Below are 13,784 nucleotides of genomic sequence, written 5' to 3'. Positions count from 1 at the left end.
TTACATTAGCTGTAAATGCTCTAAACACCACTATTTACAATGGGGATTATGAAATTGGATGAAAGCCCCAACTATGTACTGCCTACAAGAAATTCATTTCAAATAAAAAGATACAAACCAGTTGATATCAAGAGTGGGAAAAAATCTACAATGCTTACACTAATCAACAGAAAACTGAAGTGGCTAATCAGACCAACCAGGTTTCAGAGCAAAGAATATTACCAAGAATAAAAAGGTTCATCTCATAATGAAAAGGAGGTTAGTTAGTCAAGAAGACATGACATTCCTACACGTTTATGTACCAATCATAGTACCTCAAAATACATGAAGCAAAAAGTAACAGAGCTTCAGGGGAAAATAGACAAATTCACAATTATTATCAGAGACTTCAAAACCCCTCTTTCCATAATTAATGGAACAAGTACGCAGAAGGAAAATCAAGGATATAGAACAACTTTACCAACCAACTTGACCTGACATTTACTGCATGTTCCACCCCCACAGCAACAGAATATACATTTTTCACGTTCACATAGAACACTTACTGAGACAGTTTATATGTTAAGGCATAAAACAAAATAAATAAATTTTAGGATTTATGCAAAGAAATTCAAAAAATTCAAATGTATGCTGCCCTCTTCTATAATACACAGTTGGAACTGGTAAGTAACTGCCAGCTAAAAACCCCACTTCCCAACCTCCCCCCTTGCATATGGATAAAGAATTGTCTTCATCAATAAACTGAGGATACAAGAGGCCAAAAAAGTTCAGAAAGGGGGGCTCCTCACTCCTTTCTTGCCCCTACCCAGGGATGACAGCAGAAAACTTCCAAAGACTGGATGGTAGAATTATAAGGCAGGAGGTACCTGAGACCCTGAATCAATCACCCATGTAAAGGAAAACCATCCACCAAAATGATCATTTAATATATGAATGGGGAAAAAAGTCATTTACTGTGTTTAGTCAAAAAAAATTGTGGGCTTTGTTTTAAAAGGAGTTAGCATCACTCTAAATCAGGAAGTTTCTAAAGAGGAGTGACATGATTTGATTTACATTTTAAAAGGATCACTCTAGCTGTTATATTAAGAATAGTCTGTAGAAAGGCAAGTGTGGAAGCATTCTAGTTAAGACATGGCAGTAATCCAGGGAAGAGATGATGGTACGTATCTTGAACTAGGGTGATAACAGTGCGAGTGCTGAGTAGTAGTTATATTCTGGAAATATTTGAAGATAAAGTTAACAAGATTTTTCTGACAGATTAGATGCAGTGTGTGAGAAAAAGAAAAGGCAAGTAAAACCCTGGCAACTAAAAGGATACAGCTGCCATCAACTGACTGAGATAGGGAAGGTAAAAGATAAAATAGATTTAGGATGAGGCAGTGGACAAAGATATCAGAAGATCCATTTTGAAAACACTGAGCTTGAGATGTCTACTAATTACTCAAAGACAAATTCAAGTGGGCAGCCAAATTACTAGGAAATAAGCCTGAATTAGAAATATATATTCGATTGGGTAAGGGGCATTAAGGTAGACACTTGTTGGGATGAGCACTGGGTGTTATACGTAGGGATGAATCACTGGAATCTACTCCTGAAATCATTATTGCACTCTATGCTAACCGGGATGTAAATTTAAAAATTTATTTTTAAAATGTGCCTTCAAAAAAAAAAAGAATTATATATTTGGACATTGTCAGCATATAAATCACCAACTAAGGGACAGTAAATAGAGAAGAGTAAATAGAGAAGGTTATTCTTATGCTAAGAGGTTGAGGAGAAAAGGAGAATCCAAAACGGGATTCAGAGAAGTGACCAATGAGGTGGGAAGAAAACCAAGATTATGGTATCTTGAAAACCAAGTAAAGAAAATCTATCAAAAAAAGAGGAAGTGATCAATTGTGTCAAATTCTGATAGGTCAAATAAAATGAAGACGAAAAATTGAGCATAGGATTTAGAGAAATTACTGGTGAGTTTGGCAACTGGAGTCAGTAAGACAAGTTTTTAGTTATACTGCAAAGGGAAGACAAAATATGGAACTGAGGTTGGCTGAGAAAAGGGGAGTCAAGAGAAAGTATTGTTTTGGTTTTTGGATGGGAGAAATAAGAGCATGCTCATAGTCTATTTCTGCTTAAGAATATTCAAGCAGAAAGAGAAGACATGATGATTATAGGAGAACAAAGGAAAACTTCTGGAGCCATGCCTTGTAGGTTAGGGAACAGGATCAGGTGCACAAGTGACCTAACAGGCAGTTAATCCATAGTTAACAGGCAGAAAGCCAAGTACATAAACACAGTTACTAGCGGGTGGGTAGGAAACTGTAAACAATTAGGCTAAAGTGAACCATGACTGTAAAGTCCAGATATGTGTAAGACCATGGCTCAAAAGTGGTCTTTCGGGAAGCAGTGTTTGAATATTCATTTTTATTGCCACTCCACTAGGTACCAAAAAGCTATTAGAAGTCTTAACGGAGTGGTAGACAGACATCCTGGGGTTACCTTAATTGAGACCAACTATTTCTAGTGACTACTCTATGGCGCTAGATATCCTATCCAGGACTCATAAGTGAGGCACTAATTAGCAATTCTACAATAACTGCATTCCAATTAATCCAAAGTCCTCTAAACAGTAGCTACCATGAGTTTTGCAAACAATTTCTACTTGCAAAAGTAGAGAAATCTATCATTCTTGGAACATTTTACAGATACCGCTGAACGGTTTGGTTTCAGGCACTTTAAATACTACCAAATTCCAAAGAACAGTATCAACTTTAGTCCCGGAATTAGTTCATAAGTTTAGGGGGATTTTAAGAACATAGAGAGTAACATAATTTTCATCCAGTGAAGAGGATTACACAATCCATTCTGAGTTACTGTCCTCATTTAAAAGATTATATCCTAATGTATTTGTAAATTCACGTAGTGGTGTTAGAAGTAGTCAAACAACAAACATTATTTTAAATGCTTAGACCCTATAGACAATAAAATTATCAAGCATATAATTCTAATATTTATGTAACAAAGGTTTCATTGCAGTTCCATCAGTCAGCATTAGCTACACGTGTCTCTGAAGGTTTAGAAAAAAACTGCTTCGTAAAAGCAACAAATTGCAGCTCTAACAGCTAAGTAAATACTAAGCTAAGTAACAGTTTTCATTGATTCCATGTCATCTTACATTAGAAAAATTAAGTATACATTTTAATAAAATGACTTACATAAAATGACTTAAATACTATGTTCTTCAACATAACATCCCAAAGACCTTTTCTCCTAACTAATGTGTTCGTATCCTAAATGTAACTCACAAGCTGCATGTTAATATTAAAAACAAAGAAATAAAAACACACTTAAATACAAACCATCTACTCCAAGTCAGTGATTCCCACTATTAAGGGGATCGCATATGCCTTCACAAATCTAATAAAAGCTGTGCATATAATTTCAGGGAATTTATGGGTACCTTGAAGTCTATATACAGGTCCTTTGAGGTTTAAAGAATCTCTAAATTAGTAAAAAACATGGAGTTCAAAATCAATTCTAAAACATAAAAAAATTTAATATATGAAAAAGGAACTATGTGAAAAAAACTGTAACATACAGTGGGAAATGAATTATTTATTAATATTTGCCATAAGTGGCTGTTCATTGGGAGAAATTGCAATAAATCTCTACAAATATATGAATGCTTTAAAGAACTAAATGTAAGAAATAAAAAGTATAAAATACTATAACAAAATCTAGAGAATGTACATAATCTTGGTTGGGGAAAGTCTTCAAGAAACAGAAGAAACTTAGTGGCTTAAATTGATAGATTGCCTGTGTAAATTTTATAACTTTTGCATAAGCTAACAGAAAGCTTTACACTTACAGAAAACAACCACAGGCTTTTTTTTTTTTTTCTAAAACAGAAATAAACTATTGCAGTCGTTTCATTGGGTAATATAATTATGTTCATTATATGGATATAAACAAGGAACAGACATTACACTAAACCAATTTCTTTGTGTCAGAAATTAGATTTTCTCAGAATTATATTCATTCTCAGCAATAAACGCAATTAAACATTGATATTACCATTTAAAAATTCTACTCAAACTGCTAAATCTTAGTGTAGCGTCAGTGCAAAGCCCTAAGCAGGCTGGTCAATTAAAGAAGCACTTGGTGTGGAATCACACTTAACCTGGGTTCCAATCCTGATTCTGCCACTACTAGCTCTGTGGTCAAGTTATATAACCTTTGAGCCTATTCCCACATCTGTAAAAATAGTCTTCTATAGTGTTCTTGGAAGATTACATAAGAATATCCTGTATGGAAGTGCCTAGTACAGAGTCTGATTATCAACTATGCCTTCTCTGCATTCCTTCCCTAAGATTACTAACTGGTAACATCCGTTTTAGTACTGCTTTTTATAAGACTTTTCTTTTTAAAAAATAAAAACTAGTGATATAAAGTTATACATTTTATTTGCCATGTTTTTGCAGCTCCAGAGCATTATTAGTTCCTTCAAGTGTTTTGTATCTGAGCTCCTCTTGTTAGCTTATTTTTGAGTACTTGGTTTGATCCATATTTACTCTTTCTGATGGAATTTAAAGGTTTCTTACAAAATATAATGAAAAAAAAACACATTGTTTTCTACCCGTGGCTTTCTACATGTTAAGATAATCCTCTTTCTAAAATAATTTAGGTTGTGTCTATGGAACCCACTTTCAAATATTATGAAGAAAATCTGAGGCAAAAAAGGAACATAAAAAAGTGAGGTTATCCTTACCAGCATAATGTGTCTAAGAAATCTAAATAGCAATATAACAAAGAATAAGTACAAATCTAAATTTTAATATAACTTTCAAATTTCTCCAAGAGTCATTTTTTTTCTGTAAAGCTGGGTCATTAAAGAGGCCAGAATATGACCCTGAATGCTGTGAAGTGTATCCAAACAGAAAGGAAAACTGTACTGGCCAACCTTCAATATGTAAGGTGAACAATTTTTCCATCATACAACATACATATTAATAAAATCATGGTAAATAAATGTGATCTCTCTTCAAAACCATATAGTTTTACTCTAGAGTTCAGGACTGGAATTATCCTTAGCTCCTCCTTCAACTTTAGTTGCACTTCAGTTAGATGTATCTGATGCTCTTTGATAGACTGCTCTTCAAAATGTTTCCAAGGCTTTCTGCAAAGTCTGCCAAAACTGCAAATAGGAAGCTATACTTGTAACAATTATTTGCTAATACATTTTCCTTAATATTAATAATCACCCACAGCAGCATCTAGCTGTTACTCAGTCTAAATGATTTTGCTGCTATTTGATTGCTTGCTTCTCAAAAAGTATTTAAAACAACAGGTGAAAGTGTACCCATAAAAACACTACATTTCTTTTCCATATTCAAAGTATAGCCTCTTGAGCTGATTTTTAAAAAAAATTTTTTTTCAACGTTTATTTATTTTTGGGACAGAGAGAGACAGAGCATGAACGGGGGAGGAGCAGAGAGAGAGAGGGAGACACAGAATCGGAAACAGGCTCCAGGCTCTGAGCCATCAGCCCAAACCCTGATGCGGGGCTCGAACTCACGGACCGTGAGATCGTGACCTGGCTGAAGTCGGACGCTTAACCGACTGCGCCACCCAGGCGCCCCTTGAGCTGATTTTTAAATGCCGTGTACATTTTTTAATCAAAATGTATTGCAGACATTCTTTTAACACTCCCTCTACATGCAAAATTCCTACCAGTTGCCAAAGTTCCTTACTAATCTGAAAGTACCTATTATCTGTGCATTTTTCTGGTCTTTCACAACTTCATACTCCAACATTTTGTACTTGAGACCTCTTCTCTCATTAAAGTAATCACTGTTAACTCCTTAAGATACTTAAGGATATGGTTAATTGATTGTACAATCTTACTTTTCCTTCCACAAACTTCAATCTAACTATAATTCCCCTTTAGCGTTCCCTCTTCTCCTAAATTCATTACATCAACATTGCCGGGAACCACGTACATCAACATTCCTATTCTTAAGCCCAAAATATTAACAAAATTCAGCTCCACTAAAAAAAGAAAAAAGTTTAAATGCCTGTATGCCTCCTTTCAGTACCTCACTGAAAAGCTTTTTATTTGCTTTCCTGTCCTACCTGGCAGCCTATTTCCCCCGTCAGTTGTGTGGTCCCCTGCTGCCCCCAGCACAAGAGTGCAACTCACTACAGTGTATTTCTTTTACTCACCATCATTCCCAGTATCTCCCTCCATTTCTAAGCATCTACCCCTTCGTGAACCGCCCCATCCCCAAAAGATCTGTCTCCAGGTGCCAACGTCTCAATTAGCACACCCCTGGACTGGCACTGCCAGGGCTTTCGGCAGACTCAAGAAAACACGCAAGGCTGAGCGTTTCTGCCTCCTCCAGCAGTTCCCGCTCCCTACTGAGTTCGGTCTTCTTTAGCTGTCTCCCCCTTGGAATGCTTACTTTGGGTAACCCTTAGCCACGGGAAAGCCCACCCTAGCAACCTCTGCCCCGTGACCTCGCGAGCCCAGCACGCCACTCAAGCTTAATTCACACCTTTCTTGGAGCTTGTGTTCTCGCTGCCCCCAGTCCTAGCTCTCTTTGCAAGCTCTTTCAGCTTCCTGCCCCCGAGCCAGACCGCAGGTTAGACGAAAGCCCACTTGCTCGGGTTGCCATTCTTCCCTGGCCCGACCCCTTCTATACCACTCAGCCCCGAGTGGCTCTGCTCCTTACCTAGCTTCGATCGGGACTCCTCCAGTTTCTGGATTTGGTTCTCCAAGAAGAGCATCGCCACTGCGAAGGCCACCACCGCCAGCAGCTGCAACTTGGGCGGCATCATAATCCTAAGGAGCCCCATGAAACCCGCTGCTCGGGATCAAGACATACCGCGGGGGGCGGGGAGCGGGGCCCCGGAGGCGAGTGAGACGCCGGGGGAAGCCCACCGAGCCGGGAGAAAGGCAAGGAGAGCGCGACAGCGAGAGAACCACCGCAGCGACCCCCCTTCTTGCCTCTCCAGTCCCCCGCCCCCAGGCGCCAGCACCAACGCCGCCGGTGCCCGCTTCTCCTGGACCGACTCAACGGTCGCCCCCTCCAAAAGCCCGCGCAGCAAACACAGCGCGAAGCGGCTGCCGGGCTCTCGCCTCTCTCTACTGCCTCAGTCCCCGACCCCCGCGCTTGCCTGCCTGCCCGCCTCCTTCTCTTCCTTCCTTCCCTCCCTCCTTTGCTCGCGGCCGCGCGCTCCTCCGCCAGCGCTGCGGCTGCGGCTGCGCCGCCCTCGGCTCCGCCCCCTGCCCATCCCCCTCAGCCACCACGCGCACGCATCCACGTACGCTGCTCGGCAACCAGAGGCTCCACCCACTGCTCCCGTTCCGTTGTGCCTATTGGACCGAAGAACCCCGGAGCTTTGCTCTTGGTTCGTGTTACGGTTGGTTTCCTTTGCCGCAGGTGTCAACCAAAGCGACATTCGATTGGGTAAACTTGGAGAAGGAGGCAGGCCTAGACTGCCAAAGGCGGAGCTTCTTGGCTGCTTGACGAAATGTCGTGAATTAAAGGAAGGAACGCGGAGCTTCACAAGTTTGGGAGCTTAGGAAAATGCCTGATAGGGGTTATCGAAAGGACCCAGCGACTTTATATTTATATGAAATATAAAGGTATTCGACCATCTTTAAGCTTCCATATACCCTTAGGTAATACGCGTCTCTGCAGAGTAAGAGATTTGATGGTAACGGCCATTAGTAGCCTGTTTTGGATCAGGCTCTGGAGTGGACGCCCCTAGCTGCGGGGTCCTCTGGGCAGTTGGAGACCTACGGCAGATGGTAGCGATGGCGGTTGAGCCTGGTGGATGGCTGGGGCCGGCGTTTGGGCTGCGGTTGCTCTTGGCGGCTGTACTTCAAGCGGTGAGTGAAGATCATCTCCGCGGCATCCTAGGCGCGAGTGGGGGATATTGCTCTGAGGAAGACGGAACATTCAGTACTGAATGGGAGCCACACTTGGAGAGGGTGGGAGGTCTGGGTTTCCTTAGCCACCGCTGTGGCCGGAATGCTACGTGGCTTCATTCCTGATTTGATGTTTTCCCTTTCCCGCCCGGGTTTCTAGCGGTTCTTTCTCCTGACTTCAGAATATCTTGAGTAGTATTTATCTTGTTTTGCAGAGCTCCAGCTAATAACAGTCTGTAAACCACACAGTGAGGCGGGGGCGGGGGGGGGGCCTAGGGGGGAGGCAATAGACCTTGGAAAGGAATGAAGATTGTTTTTAAATGGACGAAATACAAGGGACTACCTACCGTTCCTTGTGACAAGGCTCCCTAAATCTTAGAAGAAAGCCCCAAGTCTTTGGTTCAGGGTACATTTTCTGTTTACTTTTTCCCCTGAATTGTTAGTGGTGTCTAATTCACTGTTAGACAAACCTTTTTATCTCTGATATGTTATTCACGTGCTGTTGGGTACGTTTTAGTGCCATTTGTGGTTTTTGACGTTTCAATTAAAGGAACTACTCCGTGGTAAAGCACAATTTTTTAAAGTGATTTTCTAAAATCGATAGCCTTCATCTCGTTTAAAATCGGGCAGTGTTAACTTTTTTATTTAGTTTTTCTCCATTAACACAACAGATGCGTTCTCAGTCTTTGAACGGGATAGAGCTAAATTTGTCTTATTTTTCTGTTGGGTTAGGTACAACTTAATATTGGTTAATTCCTCTCAAGAATCTTGCAGTCCCATGTTTTGCTATGTGAATGAATAACTTTTTTTTCTAGGCACTGTGGGAGCCTTTACATGCTTCATTAATCAACGTAATTCTTCAGGTATTTATTTTTCTGAACCTGCTGAAAATTTTTCTCCAAGGAGACCTGGTTTGATTGGTTTATCCAAGGTTTGAGGGAGTTAGGACCTATACCGAAGGCTTCTATAAACACCCCTGCTTTACTTTCCTCAAAGAGTTTGAAGATCCTGGGGCACCTAGGTAGCTCAGTGTCCAACTTCAGCTCTGGTCATGATCTTGAGTCCTTGCGTTCAAACCCTTCGGGCTCTGTACTGACAGCCTGGAGCCTGCTTTGGATTCTATGTCTCCCTCTCTCTCTCCCCTTGCTCCTGCTCTGTCTCTCAAAAAATACAATAAAAAGTCAAATTAGAAAAAAAAAAAAAAAAGGTTTGAAGATCCTGCCTGTTTTTGCAACCATACCTAAAAGGTGGATTTTTTACTTCTCTGATTAATATTACAGTACTCTGTTATTCGGGCATTTGGTGCCTTAGAAATTACTGAAAGACCCCTCTCTGAACTTTCTACTGGAGGTTGGTTTTTGTGTTGGGGGGGGGGTTGTTTTGTTTGTTTGTTTTTTTGCCTATCTTGGGTAATTTGAGTCCACCATGCAAAGATAAGGAATAACATTTCACGTTGACTTCCCCTCATTTCACTTTAATTATCAACTGCTGTGTAACCACCCCAAAACTTAGTGGCTTAAAATAACAAGGATTTCTCATAATTCTGTGGGTCAGCTGAACTGCAGCGTCCAAGATGGCTTCATTCTTAGTTGGTGCTGTTAGCCAGGATAACTTGGTTCTCCTCCATGTGACCTCTTGGCCTCCAACAGGCCAGCCCAGCTTCTTTTCATAGCAGTCTCCGGGCAGCACTCCTAAAGAGCAAAAGCTGCGATGCCTCCTGAAGCCCAGGAGGCATTTACATATATTTTGAAATTACACATATCACTTCTACCCCCACAGTATTTGTCAAAACAAATCATAGGGCGGGTCTAGATTTCAGGGATGGAGAAACAGACTCTACTTCTAAATGGGAAGAGTGACATACTCCTCATATGTATATGGAAATCTACGTATCAGGATAGGAGGAATTTATGGCCATTAAATAATCTACCACAGTGACCACAGAATTTAAGTCAGAAAGTTGGATATTTGATTCTTTCCTTTCTTTACATCCCTCACATCAGGCAATTGCCAAGTCTTGTTGATTTTACTTCCTAAATCTCTCTCAAATGCATGCACTTATTGTTAATCCCTCATTCAGGCCACCAATATCTCTCTCCTTAGCAATAACAGCCTCCTGGCTCACTCTTATAATTATCAGAACCTAAATGGTTGGCTTTGCCAGCTTCCCAATTGCCCAACCCAGCAAGTAGTCATTTTAAAATTCTTCTCTTTCACTCTTTGAATCCAATTAGTCATTAAACCCTTAAAAATTTCCAAGCCAGTCCACTTAATTCTATTTCCATAGGCAGTACCTAAATTCAGGCCACTATTTTTGCTTGCCTGGAATTCCCACAACAGCTTCCTTAAACAAGGTTCCCTATTTCATTTTCCCCCTTTTTAGTTCAATCTTTATGATGCATCCAAAGTCATCTTTTTAAAACTTAGAACTGTCATTATTAAAATTCAGTGGTTCCCTGTTGCTTTTAAGGTGGAGTCTATTTTGAACATTTCTTAACAAGGCCTGTTTCACCTGGTACGTATTTGTCTAGCCAGGTTTAATTCCCAAATCTTACCTCTACTGCGAGAGCCAAAAGGTAGAGCTGAAGAACTGGGGTCATTTGTTTTAGCATATCTCCCATACCACGCTCTCCCTCACCAGGCCTAAAGTAGAGTATTTAGATAAAATGCAGAGCTTAATTTACATACCATTTCCAGATTTGCAAAGCCAGGTGTACTCTCTCCCTCGCATATTCTATCATCATATCTTATACTCTGTTACACAGATGCACAGTCTTAACAGCACCATAACTCTGTGCACTCCCCCAGCTCCTGTGCCAATTAGATCGTACCCAAAGGGAATACAGAGACCTTTTTGGGGGCTGTTTTTTTATATTGTTCCTCGTATGTATTCATTAAAATCCTTCTGACGTGTGGATGGCTTCCTAGTTCACTTGTGTTTGTTCCTTGCTATCAGAATCCTGAGGATATCTGTAGTTTGTGTAGATTGGTGATGAACCCCACCCATTCCCACAAATGCAGAATGACTCCAAAAATAGAGAGTTCTGAGGAATTCACCCTTGTTGAAATAATTGTTAACTTCCCTAAGGTGTATTTCTGTCTCTTCAGTAATAAGTAGTATTTTTAAGAAAATAAGTCAATAAATTCCTTGAGAATGAAAAGGGAAGCATGGAGGGTTGTTGGTAAAACACTAAGAAGTTAGAAAACTGCATTTCCCAGTTAGTCTAAACCAGGGGGTGGGGGGAGGCCAACTAGAATAAGTAGTTGGCAGTGGTAACAATAAGACAAATCTTTGGAACCTGACAGATGAATGAAAAGAGAATGAGGAAAGAATTCCTTGGCACCTTGAGGTTGAGCTGCTGGGTTGGTTAGAGGATTTAGCTCCTTCTTTGTTTATTTAAACCTCTGAGTCCTTAGACTAGACAAGTTTTCATCACTGTGCCATTGTAGATCTCTAATTTAAAGTTAATAGTAATGCATAGTTATCAGCATTCCAGTGAGGTGACATCTGGGAGGATATAAAGTGATTTAATCTGAAAATACATTCTGAATATGCTTAAGCGTTAGAAAAGTAATAGTTTAGTATGGCTTACGGGAGCTGTTCTCTGGGGCACCCAGAACTAAGTGGTATTCAAGTCTTCATTTAGCTCATTCATAATATTTCTTCAATATTTTGAAAGGCACTATATACCCAAAGCAGTACAGAATGATACTGTATATCTTTAATTCTGAAACATAACACTTCATTCCCCTTTTCTTCACAGGTTAACACCTCCATCAGTCTGGGGGACAGGATTATAATTGCCAGCATTTTTGTTATTATTCTTTGTGGTACATACAATAATGGTGCATCATGGATTCTTTGAAATAGCTCATAGTGAGGGTTTTGAGGGCCAATCAGGATTACAATCTTGATGCTGCCACCTCCTGTGTGCTGTGTTATCTTAGATTACCTTAACTATCCTAAGCCTCTATTTCTCTGTAAAATGGGGATAATAACTTAAGAGAGTGGTTGAGATTGAATGGAGTAATGATATAAAATGCTTATTAGCAGAATATCTGGTGCTTTGTAAGAGCTTGCTATAATGGCCATGTTTCTGGTATTTATTTTCATAGGGTTGATCGATAATCCCATCCCTTTGGCTTAGTCTCATATTTGAAATCCGTTCACAATTATATGAGAAACTTATGAGTTTTCTGAGACTAAGGGTAAGTTAAGAGACAACTATTCATATGTATGTATAGTAAGTTGTATATACCAGACTTCTGCCTGAATAGGTAATGTTACAATATGGTTGATTCAGTTTCCCTGACAACAACCCTCATCTAGAAAGAAATAGTGATACCAGAAAAATCATGAGTAATGCATGAAGGAAAGAATGGAGTCTTTTAGCTTGTCAATCCTACTTTGAATTAGGGAAAGTTAAACTTAAATGGTTATCCCAAACAGGGTTATCCCACCCTGTCCTTAGAATCTGTGTCTTTCTTACAAGTGTGGCCGATTATTTTAAAATTTAATGTGTGGCCTTAATGTGGCCATTTAAATGTTGTACAGTGTTTGCTAATAAAAAGATCATCATACATTTATAATTTTGAACTCCTATATTATTTAACATTTGATATTTATTAGTGAAGTACTAAATATGTTCCGATCTCCTTAGATTCAAAGCATTGAGTCTGCAAAACTAATGATAGAAGAGCTAGAAAGTAGTTCATTCATGAAACTCATGAATGTAACTTCACTACACTTGTCCTCTATCCTGTGTCTAATGATTAAAACATAAGTAGTGTGTTGTGTTTTTTAAGAAGGTTTTTAAGAGCACTGGAAAGTGGGAATAATGCTAACATTTATTAAGTACCTACTGTGTCTTGGCTAGGAAACTAGATGCTGCCAGTACTTTTTCTCCTTTAATCCTCAAAATGTTGTGAGATAAATAGTAATTATTCGTATTCAGAAATTCAGAAGTAAGGTTGCTCTGTGCTGACATTTGAATCAAGATGTCATCAGACTCCAAAACACCTGTTTTGCATATTATGCCACCTGTCAGTAAGTGCTCAGTAAATGCCAGAATAAAACCAAATAACACAACTGCATGATCATTCGAGATTTTTGTTTTGTTAAACCTGCTTTGGCAATAACAATTTCTTGACATTTGTTAAGCAGTTCATAGTTTCAAAGTGATTTCACTTTTATTGCCTATTTTAATTACCATGGCTGCAAAACAAGTCACCATAAAATATAGTGGAATAAAAAAAATTGTTTTGCTTTTAGATTCTGTGGGTGAGCAGTTCAGACAGGGCACAACAGGATGAGTTGTATGTTCCATGGTGTCTCAGCTGAAAGACTAGGGTCTGAAATAATGAAGATTCTTTTCTCCTATGTCTATTAGTTGATGATGGTTGTCAGTTTGGGGCTTCAGTTGCTATCTACATGGGAATCTCCATGTTATCCCTCTAATTTAGGTTACCTTGCAGTATGGTGTCTAAGTTCCGAAGTTGAATGTTCCAAGAGAGACAGAGGCACAGAATGTGGGACCAATAGCCATGCTGTTTCCTTTTTTATGACCTACCCTCAAATTACATAGTATCACTTCTTTTGCACTCTGGTCAAATCCGTCACAAGCCCCTGCCCAGATTCATGGGGAGGGAAAATAGACTCCTACTCTGCAGTAGAGGACTGCCAGTCACACTGTAAGAACATCGTGTGGGATGATGCATGTATGTTCGTTGGCCATCTTTGAAAAATACAAATTAACCTGTGAAGTAGATCAAGCATATCACTTTACTAATGAAGAAATACTTTATTCGTAGTAGAGTAGCACGTATCTTAGGTGCCTCCCATAAGACTGGGATA

General features: G+C 39.7%; 2 protein-coding genes across 5 annotated transcripts in view; one reads left to right on the top strand and one right to left on the bottom strand.

Annotated features, from left to right (window-relative positions):
* Window positions 1–7,251, bottom strand: part of HS2ST1 (heparan sulfate 2-O-sulfotransferase 1) — a 170,003-nt gene extending 162,752 nt beyond the window's left edge. Inside the window, exons 1-2 of one of the 3 annotated variants that reach the window (XM_053214381.1) lie at window positions 6,729–6,849; window positions 5,059–5,191 (exon numbers count right to left, since the gene is read on the bottom strand). Coding sequence is in view for 2 of the 3 variants with exons in the window: in XM_015070379.3 (XP_014925865.1) it covers window positions 6,729–6,852 (124 nt within the window). In the remaining variant the exon portion in view is untranslated. Of the gene's footprint in view, window positions 1–5,058; window positions 5,192–6,728 lie in introns of all 3 variants that reach the window. The other 2 variants (XM_015070379.3, XM_015070378.3) reach the window with 2 other exon arrangements.
* Window positions 7,252–7,557: 306 nt separating this feature from the next.
* SELENOF (selenoprotein F) overlaps window positions 7,558–13,784 on the top strand; it is a 57,609-nt gene continuing 51,382 nt past the window's right edge. The window contains exon 1 of one of the 2 annotated variants that reach the window (XM_015070381.3): window positions 7,558–7,891. In XM_015070381.3, the coding sequence (XP_014925867.3) occupies window positions 7,808–7,891 (84 nt within the window). In that variant the 5' untranslated portion in view covers window positions 7,558–7,807. The remainder of the gene's footprint in view (window positions 7,892–13,784) is intronic. The other variant, XM_015070380.3, reaches the window with a different exon arrangement.

The sequence above is a fragment of the Acinonyx jubatus genome, chromosome C1 (genome assembly GCF_027475565.1).
Source record: "Acinonyx jubatus isolate Ajub_Pintada_27869175 chromosome C1, VMU_Ajub_asm_v1.0, whole genome shotgun sequence".
Lineage (NCBI taxonomy): Eukaryota > Metazoa > Chordata > Mammalia > Carnivora > Felidae > Acinonyx > Acinonyx jubatus.
The sequence above is the reverse complement of the archived record's forward strand: the minus strand, read 5'-3'. Positions and strand labels throughout refer to the sequence as shown.